At 41.3% G+C, this 14,429-nt stretch overlaps 1 protein-coding gene across 1 annotated transcript; it reads right to left on the reverse strand.

The window, feature by feature from the left end:
- Window positions 1-1,074: 1,074 nt before the first annotated feature.
- Window positions 1,075-13,511, reverse strand: LOC133606382 (GRB2-associated-binding protein 1-like). Its single transcript, XM_061960253.2, has 12 exons — window positions 13,257-13,511; window positions 12,104-12,232; window positions 11,804-11,969; window positions 11,569-11,731; window positions 10,914-11,494; window positions 8,665-8,747; window positions 5,705-5,814; window positions 5,385-5,620; window positions 5,219-5,315; window positions 4,159-4,288; window positions 3,844-3,978; window positions 1,075-3,765 (listed from the first exon to the last, which is right to left on the reverse strand). The coding sequence occupies exons 1-12, from the start codon at window positions 13,329-13,331 to the stop codon at window positions 3,583-3,585; spliced, it is 2,088 nt and encodes a 695-aa protein (XP_061816237.2). The 5' UTR covers window positions 13,332-13,511; the 3' UTR covers window positions 1,075-3,582.
- Between the last annotated feature and the right edge of the window lie 918 nt (window positions 13,512-14,429).

Raw genomic sequence — 14,429 nt, forward strand, 5'->3', positions numbered from 1 at the left:
GTGTCCTTGGGCAAGATACTTCATCCACCTGCTCCCAGTGCCACCCACACTGGTTTAAATGTAACTTAGATAATGGCTTTCACTATGTAAAGCGCTTTGAGTCACTAGAGAAAAGCGCTATATAATTATTTGGATGTGTACAAATGTTAGATGGTGTAAGCCAACCTATGGGCAACAGTGGCACATTCCAGGAAGTATTGGAAGCCCTATAAAAGACCACAAAGGTTATATGCGGCGGACATTTTTGTTGTGAACAGTTCAGGTGTGCTGATGGCAAAACACTTTATTTCATTGATTTGAATGAGTAGATTCTTTGCTTTGTACTTTTGATAGTTTAAGTCGTTACTTAGATTTTTTTTGTTCTGTTTAACACGTGTTTAAGGCATGCTTTGTCAATAAACACGCCACACTTCCAACAACCTGAAAGTCTGCCTCCCTATCATTAGGCACTGACACCACATTGTCACTCAATTTATCATACTTTATCAGAGTTTTTCTCTTTGATTTGGTTCCTAATTTATCATCTATTACCTGTTTTTTTAAGTATAAGTATTATACGATGATTATCCTAGGCTATAAAGTGTGTTTTATTACATTTCTCAATTAGTCGAGCAAATGAATTGATAAACTTCTGGAGACGACCCTAGTACATTTGAGGAAATTTACCATGATATTCTTACCAATGATGGCGCAGGAAGGGGCGAGGACCACGTGTTCGGTAACATTTAACATGAAGCGCCCTGTCATTAATTAGTTGACATTTAACATGCTTTATTCACGCAAAATAGGGCCCCCATCGATTGTGGGGCCCTACGCACAGCATGTGATAAGCTTCAAGGGAGGGATGTATTGAAGTAAACATTTAAAAACGGCTGTTTACCTCAGCCTAACAACTACAACACATAGGTAATAAAATAAAACCATTTTTATGTAAACATGTTAAAATACTGAGTACAGTGGTACCATGGTTTTTGTTATTACATCGTTCGGATTTGGTCTATTAAAGTCTAAAACAATGTTTCTCAGAAGAAAGAATGTAAATCCAAATCATCCATTCCAGACACCTACAAACCATTTTTTTATAGAATAGAATAGAATGCCTTTTATTGTCACTATATACAGGTACAATGAGATTAAAGGCAACTTCAGTATCAGTGTGACAGTCTATAAATATGCAAAACATAGGACAGAAAGAAAAGAAATAGTGCAAAAGGAGGTAAGGTTTACACACACAAAACAATGCAAAATAAATGTGTCACTTTCTGGTTCCCTTACTATGGCAGGGCTATTCAACTAAATTGTTCAAGGGGCCACATTTCCAGAGAGCTGAAGACCACAGGGGCATTCGTATTGGACATTTGTTTTTGGTCTATTTTCTTGTCAGAGTTGCACATTTCAGAAAAGATGGACCAGTTATGCAAAATACAGATGAGTGCTGCAGTAGATGCTTTGGGAGGTTAAAATGTCAATGCAAGACTCTGCCAATGTGTTTGTCCAAGTTCCTCTATGAGCGCTATGGTGTTTTCATTATATTCAATTTGCTGCAAAAAAATCTATAGTCTCTCCCAAATTTTGAACTGAACTTGGGGGGCTAATACAGTGTCATTCCCGGTTTGGATTTGGCCCCGGGACGCCAGTTGAATAGCCTGTACTACGGTCTCAGTACAGGTATTTTTTTTAATCAAACATCTGTTTGATATTACAAGGCACAGTAATGGAGCTCCTTCAATGTTTGGTGGAAATATTACTAATGTAATTTTCAGGAAATAAATAACGACCGTAATGGTTTAGAACAGGGGTAGGGAACCTATGGCTCTAGAGCCAGATGTGGCTCTTTTGATGACTGCACCTGGCTCTCAGATAAATCTTAGCTGATATTGCTTAACACGATAAGTAATGAATAATTCCGCTGGTAATCACAGTGTTAAAAATAACGTTAAAAATATAAAACATTCTCATTCATTTTAATCCATCCATCCGTTTTCTATACCGCACCTGTTCAAGAAGTTGCATTATTGGTAAGAAGTATTTTATTTATTATTGATTAGCTTCAGAATAACAATGTTATTAAAAAGAATAAGAGACTTATTACACTCTAAAAATGTTGGTCTCACTTAAAAATACACGCATTTAGTTGTATTCAATGTTAAAAAATATTATCTGGCTCTCACGGAAAGACATTTTAAAATATTTGGCTTTCATGGCTCTCTCAGCCAAAAAGGTTCCCGACCCCTGGTTTAGAACAACACTATACTTTCAAAATGTGCTCTTAGTAACCATGTACCGGTATACTTAGTATACTTAACAAAAAAGAAAACCTTTGAGAGAGATTCAATTCAAAACAAAAAGGGACAGCTTAAGTCACTCTGGAACCTCATTAAGTGATGTTTTCAGCGTTGTTTATTCACAGAAAGAAAAGTAAAATCCATTTGCTAAAATCATCTTTAGAGATGCTCTTGGATGTGTTGAGATTTGGGCATGGCTACCAAAATAAGGTATAAATATATCATGGAAGCCTCATATAAGTTACCTGAGGACAAAAGTTGCTAAATGTGTTGGAATGATGAGGAGATCATGTCATTTATTGAACACCAATGCTCTGCTGTTATTGTATCATTCATTTATTATGTCATATTTAAACTATTGTGTTGAAGTCTGGGGAAATTGTTATAAATCCCATTTACAGCCTTTAGTCACTCTACAGAAAAAGGCCATTAGGATTGTGTCCAATGTTCACTACAGACATCATTCAAATCCACTATTCATGGAGTTAAAGCAACTTAAACTGCACGATGTGATCAATTTTAAAACTGCTCAAATTATGTTTAGGGCATCCCAAAACTCTCTACCATCCAATATACAGAACCTATTCCAGGATAGAGATGCTCACCATAGTTACAGTGTAAGAGGAAACAACAAATTATATTTGCCTAAATTTAGAACATCTTTAAAATCAATGTGCATTTCAGTGCGTGCAGTCAGTCTGTGGAACAACTTAGGGGACGATTTAAAAACCTGTTCTAACATGATTACATTTAAAAGACTGTTTAAAAAAGAAGTACTAAAGAAGTACGAGGAGGAAAGAGAGTGATGCCCTCAGCACAGAGCGATGGGAGAGAGGTGTATGGTCAGGGAGTGTTTGGGCCTGTGTGTGTGTGTGTGTGTGTGTGTGTGTGTGTGTGTGTGTGTGTGTTTGTGTGTGTGTGTGTGTGTGTGTGTGTGTGTGTGTGTGTGTGTGTGTGTGCGTGTGTGTGTGTGTGTGTGTGTGTTGTCTCGTCTTGTCTCATAGTAACAGTGGTACTATTGTATTGTTAGTGTACAGGAGCTTTTCTTGTTTTTGTTTGTACAGTATTGTTCTTGCATTATATTGTTTATGTTAAATGTGGAATGAGTGAGAGGGGTTGGTATATTATAAGCATCTGCTTCATCCAACCCCTTTTCAAGCCTTGCATAAATGTCTCTGCCAAAATGTAAAAACAAAACAAAACCGTGTGTTGTTGTACTGTGCAGGTTTGAAATAAATACTTCAATTCAAGGTTTTGAACCATTGATGTTGGCACGGAAACGACCATACTTGGCTTCTCAGCTGTGCTCCTTGCACTTCTCCGTGGACATTCTCCCATCGTGCCACGCCTCCCTGGTATTCCTCAGGGCCTTGGTCCTCTTGGGGTCCACCACCACGTAGTCCACACGAGTTCGGTCTCCCCGGGCGTGCTCCTCGACGCCTCCAGCCAGCTTGTCGCCGCTATCATCCGTGCAGCGTTTCTGAGCGACACAAGTTTGTGTCGTGTCCATTATGTTGCGAGTTTGCAAAAGGAAAGTGTTCCTTAGGCGTCTTCTCACCTGCCTTGTCGGTGTCACTCGTCCCACGTGGAGGTCTAGGTCCAGGTACTCCACATGTTTGCTGCCTCTGGCTCGCCTGACCAATGGGCTGCTGACTCCTCCCTCAGATGCACGATGTAGCATGAGCCTCAGAGACTGCATGTAAACACACACACACACACACACACACACACACACACACACACACACACACACACACACACACACACACACACACACACACACACACACACACACACACACACACACACACACACACACAGTAAAGATTTGAACAGAGAGGAAAACTAAACAAAGGGGAGAAAGTTTACTTACACACTCTTCTGCGCTGAAGCTGAGACTGCTGTTCGTCATGGCAACGTAGCTGTCGTCGAGATCATCAGAGTCGGAGGAGGAAAATGAACTGTGGGAGGAGGTGGGCCTGACTGTACGACGACTGGACGGGCTGAGACACACACACGCACATACAATGAGTTAAACATGAGATAAACATGAACTTGTTATAATGAGTCAAATATTGGAATATGGGATGCATTATTTAAATTTGTTTTAACTATTAAATGAGCCTAAAATATGACTTATTTTATCTTTGTGGAAAATATTGGACACAATGTGTTGTCAGGCTTATGAGATGCGATGCAAGTGTAAGCCACTGTCACACTATTGTTCATTTTTAAAATGTTTTTATTTGATGATAATGTAAATGAGGGATTTCTAATCACTGCTATGTTGGAATTCTTCTTAATATTGATACTGTTGTTGATATTCTTCATTTTTGTTTGACTACTTTTGGATTGTTTTGTGTTATGTTTGTGTGTCCTCTCAATTGCTCTGTTGATTGCTATTCTGAATGTTGCTGGGGCGGCTGGTTTTGGAATTGGAATTGCATTATTTTGTATTATTTTGTTGAACTGATTAATAAAAAAAATAAAAAAAACCCAACATGAACTTGTGCATTTTAAAGGACGTCTTCCACATACATAAGATGCGTGATTGTAAATAATGTTAATGAGATTAATCCATAATAAAATACCCTTAAAAAAAACCAGTCACTTTTTAATTAAAAAAAGCCTCTTACCCAAAAATGGGTTCCTCATTGAAAAACAACCCAAAAATGGTTCATAATTTTGAAAACCCAGAATTTGAGTTAAAATAATACCCTTATAACCCAAAGAATTTGTTGCTCTTCATAAAAATAACTCCAAAATTTAACTCAACACTAGCAACCCATAAATTGGGTTACCAATATAACCAAGCATTTTTTAGCGCGCACAAACACACACACACACACACACACGCACACACACACACACACACACACACACACACACACACACACACACACACACACACACACACACACACACACACATACGGTCTTGTGAAGGTCTGAGTGACAGGTGAGCGCACAGGGGGCGGGACTTCTTGCCAGTCCTGCTGCACTGGAGGGATGTTGAGGGGCGCTGGTCTGACTAGCAGACACACACAGAAGACATTAAGCCATGCAGTCTGCAGTGGAGACAGAAAGACCAACAGGCTACCTCTGCGTTGTGGCTTCAAATTGCGATGAACGGGCGGCGGCACCGTCTCCAGCTCTCCCTCCCTCGGGTGAGGGGCAGTGAGGGGCATCAATGAGGGTATACGGAAGCCTGTGTGAGCAGCCGGGGGCACCTGTGTCCCCAATGACGGCGGGTCAGCTGCAGCGGCGAGGTGAGGGCCGAGAGGGGTCATGGGAACGTAGTTGGCCTCCTGGTGATTGTGGGGTGTTTCCGAAGGTCTGAAAGCATGACAACACGATTAACTGACCTTTTGGTTCCTGCCTTATTATTACAAAAAAACGAGGCGGCGGTTTGTTACCGACCGCGCCAGGTGAGGGGGCTCGATGGTGGCGGCGTTCATGGGAACATAATTTTCATCCGCATCGTTGTCTTCGGAACAAACACTGCCCAGAGGCACCATGCCTTTATTCAACTGACAGCAAATACACAAACATGCACAATAAATCAACAATCAAAATATGTTCAATGTTGGCAGACATTAAACCTCATTCCAGTGTTTGCCTCACAGTCATATTACATCGCCATGCATGTCAAATCTCTGATGCTAATTAGAGCATCTATATCAGGGTGTCAAACTCAAATACAGAGTGGGCCAAAATTTAAAACTGAACAAAGCCGCGGGCCAAGGTTGAACAAATTAACCTTTTAATAGGGACCCAAACAAGTTTCGCATTGAATATTGAACAAGCAAGGCTTATATAACTTTATAGTGACATGCAAAATAGAGTTTCAAATAATAATAATAATAATAATAAAAAAATATCAATGGCATATCAAATACAATTTAAATAAAAATTGAATGCCTCTTTTCTATTTGCAGCCTTCTGAGGTAAATATCAACATTAACTTTTTCCACAGGCTAATAAATTTGAAAATAAAATAACAATGAATAAACCAACCATTCAGGACTTTAAACTGCTCAGTTTGCAACACACGGATCTAATCGGATGTGCCCAAGCCAGATACCGGGCATCTTTTCTTGGATGCTAGTTCATTAATGTCGGGGCTCAGGTTTTGAGCTGAGGCAAACTTCTTTATTCATCAGTCATTATATCTCGTAGTCCACCCGGACCACAGTCTTGGGGGCGTGCCTTAAAGGCACTGTCTTTAACGTCCTCTACGAGCTGTCGTCATGTCCGCTTTTCCTCCATTCTAAAACGTGCCGGCCCAGTCACAAGATATGTGCGGCTTCTGTACGCACACACACGTGAATGCAAAGCATACTTGATCAATAGCGATACAGGTTACACGGAGGGTGGCCATATAAACAACTTTAACACTGTTAGAAATATACGCCACACTGTGAATCCACACCAAACAAGAATGACAAACATATTTCGGGAGAACATCCGCACCGTAACACCCTCAGTGTAACCTGTATCTCTGTTGATCAAGTATGCTTTGCATTCACTTGAGTGTGCGTGCAGAAGCCGCACATATCTTGTGACTGGGCCGGCACGATTTAGAATGCATGAAAAGTAGAACTGAACCCAAAAACACTAGAAGAAAACCATAAACTAAACAAAGAACAATCTGATGGAACAAGTTGTAAAACTCAAGTGCCTTACTTTGGTGGATCGTCCTTATTAATCTTCTCGTGAAGTGTTACGGCTGACGTTGTTTGAGCAAAACAAAGTCAGTAGAGCACAATAACTAAACAAAGGCTACTACTCTTTTAAAGTCTTAGTTTTCCCCCCCTCAAAGTCCTTGTGTGCACAGACTTTTTCCTTGAATTTGTAAACGATAACAAAAAACAACAACAAAAAATAAAAATATAAAATAAATATAAATGTAAAATAATAATAAATAATATAAATATAAAATAGTAATAAATAATATAAATAATAATAATAATAATATAAAATCAAAATATCAATCTAATCACTCTTGTACCGATCATATACCAAAACTACACTTGGTATTAACAGTAACGCTATTTGGATCATGCTGTACTTACCTGCTTACTCATCTGCTTACTTTCTGCTGTAACGTGCTTCCATCTAAGAACTTATTTATTGTGGTGTTGCAAGCTATCTTAGCGGCTAGTTTAGCGATGAGCTCTTACTCTTACTCTTACTCGGTGAATAACAGGTTTAGCCTCGCCCTTCTGTGATAATAAAACTTGTAAGAAATGCAGTTTATTTGCCGCAATGTAGGTGATGTTTAACAACTTAGGGGCGCAGATCAGCACAGTGTATGGACATACTATAGCTGCCTCTGTCAGCCGAGGGCCCAAAAATAAATAGCATTAAGTATCAGGTGAGAGGGAAGCCGTTTTTATGATCAGCATGAAAGACATTAATCAGCTTTAGCCGATCACATACTTTTTTACGGAAATGGGCCCGATGCTGATCAATCGGGGTATTTCCAAACCCCAATGCCACCCCTTTATCTGCTCTCTGTATTGTGTGTGAAGAAACTATGGCCTAAAATAAATAACATGTTTTTATTTAGTTTTCAGATAACTGTTGGGTCTTTCTAGAGCAGGGTTATAAAACGTATGGCCCTTGGCCCGGACCAGGCCTGCAAACAGGTTTTATCCGACCCACGGGATGAATTTGCGAAGTATAAAAATAAGCCAACATTTTTGAATGAAAGAAACTGCAGTTCTGAATGCAATTCTTTGCAGATTATGCTACTTATGTTTAAAAAATAAACCATATGATGTTAGTGCACTAGTCGAGGAAAATGAGCAAACTACATAAATAACATCCTGTAATTTGATTTTGATGTCATTTTTTTTATCTTGATAGATTGAAAATTAACACCAATGAGTTGACTGACGAACATTATGACATTATTTTTTCAGAAAGTATAAATAACGACAAATAAAGATATAATACTATTACAACAACAGCAACATGTAAGTGTAACCCCCCCCCCCCCCCCCCCAAATATTATGATTTGTACATTTTCAGAATGTGATTGTCCTATTTTTAAACAGAGAAAACAATCTGAAGTTGTCTTTATTTTTAAGTTATCATGCCGTGATTTTACCAGTGTGGCCCACTTGGGAGTAGATTTTTCTCAATGTGGCCTCGATCTAAAATGACTTTGACACCCCTGTTCTAGAGCTTTTTGTCATGAACGTTTGTGAAACGTTACTGTGGAGGAGTGATTGCAACACTGTGGGGACGTGCAGGTGTGATGACGTCACACCCACCACCGCGTTTGTTTTGCAGCCAAGCTAAGCATTGTGTAGGAATGTTAGAATTCAGAAAAGGAAAGTTAGAATTTTCCGAGACAGGTGTGTGAAACTCACAAAGTAGCTGTTGAAGCTATCGCTGAAGTCAAACAGGCTCGCTCTGTCTGAGAGCGAGCGAGACAGCGTCAGAGACTCACAACCTGGAAAATACAAGAAGACAAGTTCAACAAGTTGTTCCGGAAGCTCACTGGATGATCTTCAAACTCCCACAATGACTTCTGTGCCTTCTTTAAGCTAAGCGAAGATGATATTGTGCAAATACAACAAACTTGTGATTCAGAAGCAAACACGTCACAATGTTGCATCACTGGAAGCTAAGAGTCTTTGAGCAGGACAAAGTGTCTTGTTCTGTTGCTGGAACAAATCCACTTGGTGAGGATTTAATACATCAGCCATTTTCTAAAGCCGATTTCTAACAAGAGCTAATGATGTGTAAGAAAACCAATAGGCCTACAAAAGATCCCTGCTACTCGCAGGGGTTATGCCCTAAGACTACGTGTAATTAGTGAAATACCGCAAATAATGAATATACCCATACGCATTTTTGATACTCTAAACCAGGGGTTCTTAACCTTTTGGACCTACGGTCTCAATTCTTCCGCTACAGAGGCACCCGGGGCCCACTCAAAGATTAACACAGAATTAGTCATCTTACTATTGATTTTAATAGTATGCGATAATTATATATAACCTACTTACAGTTTACAACCTTGTCAAATGATGTATGAGTTAATCACAAAAAATATTGTTTAATTAACACTTAAACTTAAGGCCAGGCTGATTGGAAAATAAGTAGTAACTAAATATCCTACATAAAAAGGGAGTCATAAATAACTGACAAAAAATAAATGTACAGTACATACTACATACAATAATGTTGTGCTAATATAATAAACAATAATGAACATGTTTCTTAACTAAAGTGTCAAAACAATTAAAGTGAAAAAAAAATTACAGCGTAACCACTTTAGTCATAATTTTTGCGCTTAAGAAACTTCTCTATGACTTCAGCTACAGACTTCTTCTGTTTCTTTTAGTGGAAGGAAAGTGGTGGAAAAGTGTATTACAACTGAGTATTCATTCGGACAAGAGCTGGGAAACATATTTTTTGGCGGCCCCCAAGTGGGCGCTCGCTGCCCAACAATGGGCCCTGAGTCTACTGCTCTAAACCACAACTTGTCAAACAAATTTAACGCCAGATCTGACCCGCCACATCATTTAATGTGGTCCACTTAATTTGAAAAGTGACTTTCCAGTGAAATGTGTTTGTTCTGCATGTACTGTATGCAAGATGTTCCATGCTGTTCTTTTTGTGTGTGTGGGGTGGTAGTGGGGGGTTACTTTAAGGAGGGGGTTAAGGAGTTAATAAGTATGACACCCCTCCTTTAAACCCCACATTATGCCTCTCAGTTATTAACCACATTTTAAATATTTTTTTTTACTATTACAGGCTTACAGTATACAGCATTGTACTAACAAAACGTGCAGTTACTCAACATCACGTCTTGGCAAAACATCTTCCTCTTGGAAAATGTTGAGTTTATTGACTTGTGAGACAGGACTTTCTGCTGGATTCACAGCTGCAGCACCAGCTTTCCCCTGCAGACAGCGCCATCAAACCATTTTCTATTTAAGTTACGTAAAAAAACAATACCATATATAAATAAATATTGACAACTTTAAGAAGAAAAAACAAATCTCTGAATATGGAGAGTGTGAAAATGAATAGGCAGGGATCAACTGTACAGTCATCCCTCATTTATCTCGGTTAATTGATTCCGGACATGAACGCGATAAACAGACTTCCGCAAAGTATGAATTATCGATTGATTTTCATAGCTGGGATGTAAGATATGTTTACTACCTTCTAAATACGTATTCAACATAATAAGAGCCCTCTATCCATTAAATAACATCCTTTAGTCATCTTTACAATGTTTTAATGCAATATAATAATGCCCGTTGGGGCTGAGCCAATCATCCATCTATCCATTTTCTACCGCTTGTCCCTTTTGGGGTGGCGGGGGGGTGCTCGAGCCTATCTCAGCTGCATTCGATCAGTGGCCACAATACTGAACAGCACACTCTGATTGGTCTGGTCTCCTTTAGTTGCCAATACTACTGTGGTATTGATATTTTATTTAAGTTTAGTAATTTCTATGCTTGGAAAAGCTTACTGTAGGCCAGAATGTTGTAAAATATCCCTTAAAAATGTGATGTGGTAAGGCCCAGTGTTTGAATGGCGATGTGGCGAGAGATAACTGCATACACTTTAGGTTCTTCTCCCCTCTAGTGGACAAACTCACGTCTAGGTGTGGTGGCAGAGTTACTCCTGGTCACTCCCCCGGCAACTTCCACGCTTCCAGGGCTCGGCCCCGACTCAGAGCCCTGCCCGTTCGTCAGACTCTCACCGATGGCTGCCATGGCAATGGGCTTAGGCGGGCGCGGTGGAGGAGTCGGGGTGGAGGTGAAAAGCTCAGCCTGTGTTAAGGAGTCCACACTAGGGGTGGAATAGGGGCGCAGAGGGGTGTGTGGCTGATGTGCGGCTGCAGGGCGGGGTATCTGGTAGCCACTGGAGGCAGCGATTGCCACGGGGCGCAGGTGGAAATCCAGTGAATGCTTCCTTGGATGTGGAGAGGGGTGACATCGAGGTCTCTCGCCTGCTCTCTGGAGGTAAGGACTCGTGATAGAGTTCAGAGACTGGCTAAGTGCATCTGTTGTGGCAGCAGATGTCCATGGCGCCGTCCGAGAGCCGGAGGAAGGCGGAGGGAGGCTGGTGGGAAGTCGGGAGGGCGAGGGCGAAGAGGAGGAAGAGGCGATAGAGGGAGTAGGAAAGAGGTGGTCGCCACTGTCGCTATCTAGAGAGGTGGAGGAACCTTGTGGAGGCCTGAAGGACAAAAGCAAATGTATTTGAAGGGCTATGCTTATCATGGCAACTAAAATAGCTGAGGGAGACCTAACCTGATGTGTGTTCGACACTGCGCTAGCCACACGTAATCCTCCACACTGCCACCTTCCATCACCCGGGGGCGCACTCCGACAGGCTCGTAGGGGGCACCAGAGACCGTTACCGTGGCAATAGTGATGCCAGGGGAAGTGCTGGAGACGGGAACGTCATCATGTACTGGAAGAACAAAATGGTTGACATTAACATGAAATGTATGTCACTAAGATTTTCCATCCCTCGGTCCTTTACCTTCGTCTGTTGGGTTGAAGCCACACAGCAGGCAGATGGAGGCCACCCAGTGATTCATGTCTTCCTCGGACTCAGCCACCAGGTACCACGTCCTCTCCTCCGTCCTTACATCAAAAACAAAGCTTTTCTCCAGTTCCTTCTTTGTGAACGACAAGCCGGCGTCCACCTGCAGGACAGAAAGAGATGAAACCTCTCCTGGCAGGAGAACGAGATGTGTTGTGTGTGTGTGTGTGTGTGTGTGTGTGTGTGTGTGTGTGTGTGTGTGTGTGTGTGTGTGTGTGTGTGTGTGTGTGTGTGTACCTGCTCACACATGCTCAGGTTTATGGTTCTGATGGGCCGACGGGAATGTGCGTTCTTGTAATACTGCAGAACATCAGGCTCACCGCTCAGTCGGCCGCTACGCAGCACGAACCAACGCCTCTTCCAGGCCTACAGTGGGAAACCTTCATAAATCACTAACTCCTGTGTGTTTATGTGATCAATGTGCACAACAACATTCCTCCCCCCATGTCTCGCCAAACACACACAGGAAAAGGAAGTAGTGGGACAGGACATGAGCTCGGCTTGACGATCTTCAAGCAGCATGTCGGTGCTATAAGAGAGAGCCATGAGAGTTGCCATGACCACAGCTAATAATCTACGATGTTGTTAATCCGAGTGATTGAACACTTCCTCTCATCATTCTTCCTGTTCTTTTTGTTTTCTCTTTGACCCCTGACCCCAACAGGAAGTGGAAACAATGCCTCCCAAAAAAAAAAAAACACTTCCTCCATCCGGTCTCCGAACCAAAATTAACGGCAAACCTTCCATTTGCTTATTTAGACACGTGTTCCACCACTTCCTGTCACATCCATGCGGAATACAACTCCGGGCTTTTGTGTGTGTGTTGTTTTCCAGATGCTTTGGAGGTGAGTCCTTGCAAATTTTCCAAGAGAGCCCAGCTGAGAGCGATTACAATGGATTGCATAACACACACTGACACACACACACACACGCACAATAGGGAGTGTGTACGCCGCTTGAACTTTGGTCCAAATCTTAGCATGAACACACATTTCTGCTGCAGCCGTTACAAGGCTCTGTGTGTGTGTGTGTGTGTGTGTGTTGACAGTGACAGTACACAGCTGAGCAGACAGTGTGTGTCTGCATGTCAGACATCACCAACATGAAACGATACACACAAGCACGGAAAAAGACTTTTACTCCTCAAAGTGTTGGACAGAAACCGTTATTTCTGAACACAACAATGATGGAGACTAACACGACTTGTTGGCCAGGCATGCCAGATATGCAGAGAGAGTGTGTGTGTGTGTGTCTTTACTGGAATGTGAAACCAGTCAGCATAGCCTGACACAGCAGTGTGTGTTTGTTTTCCTGGTGAGGGAAGACGTTTGCTCAACTCAACAAAGTACACTTTCAGACATTCCCATCCACTTTTCCGACCTGTACTCACGTAACGGCGTAGCTTTTTCTCTGGTGGAGATTTCCTGAGCCAACCTGTACAGACCACTTCGCCATCTCTGCTCATTGTGGCGCCAACAGCGTCGTCCAACCAGCAGCCTCCACTTCAGTCACGTGACAACTGAAAAATCTGCACTTACTCAAACTCAATTCTCATCGGTCGGCCCTCTTCATGTTTGATCCATAATCAGATAATTTCTTTTAAGGTGGTCAGCAAAGTCATCCTCCAGGTATCAAAGGTCCTTCTCCTGAGTCCACCAATCAGAGAATGAGTGAGTCACAAGTCCTTCTAGAAGAACATCCTCTTCCCAGCATTGGCTCCTCCCCCATCCCAACTATTTGGACATTCCATCCTTGCTCCACTCCCACTTGTCTTCTTGTCTCCTCTACACTGGAACAGCCCGTTGTTTTCTTTTAGAGCTTAGTAAGACATTACATTCTTGAAATTTTTTAATATAACATGATATGCACAAAAAAGTAGAAGTAAACACAACACACCTAGTTTTGACATGCCTTTGTGAATGCTGACACCTAGTGGGACTTTGTGCTACTACATCTTTTGAACCGCATCAACATAGACTCGTTTTTTAAACCTCACACATCTAAATGAGAGGAAAAAAACATTAAAGAGGTTTTTTTACGGTCATTTAGTTCATTAAAAGACGTCATGTTCATGTAAAATAAATATAGACGTGAAACAAGGCTCCTGGAGACCGCACCCTGTCCCCAAGACAAAATCTAATTTAATTTATGTGAAACTATTTTTATACTTTGTAAATCAAAATCGAATTTATTTTGATGTATGTTTTTCACCAAAACGAATTCATGGTGTTCAATTATTTTTTTTATTTTTTTTTAAGATCATTGAAATTGTAGACTTTGCTACCTCAACTATGAACAGGATTTTAACCGACTATTTCCTGCTTTGCAAAACAAGTATTAATGCTGTGCACCAAGAACAGGAAAGGGAAATCTACTGTGTTCTCATTTTATAACTAAGATGCAATTTCATATGACTCCGGCTTCCTCCCACTTCCAAAGACATGCACCTGGGGATAGGTTGATTGGCAACACTAAAATTGGCCCTAGTGTGTGAATGTGAGTGTGAATGTTGTCTGTCTATCTGTGTTGGCCCTGCGATGAGGTGGCGACTTGTCCAGGGTGT

Source organism: Nerophis lumbriciformis, linkage group LG05 (assembly GCF_033978685.3).
Source record: "Nerophis lumbriciformis linkage group LG05, RoL_Nlum_v2.1, whole genome shotgun sequence".
Taxonomy (NCBI): Eukaryota; Metazoa; Chordata; class Actinopteri; order Syngnathiformes; family Syngnathidae; genus Nerophis; species Nerophis lumbriciformis.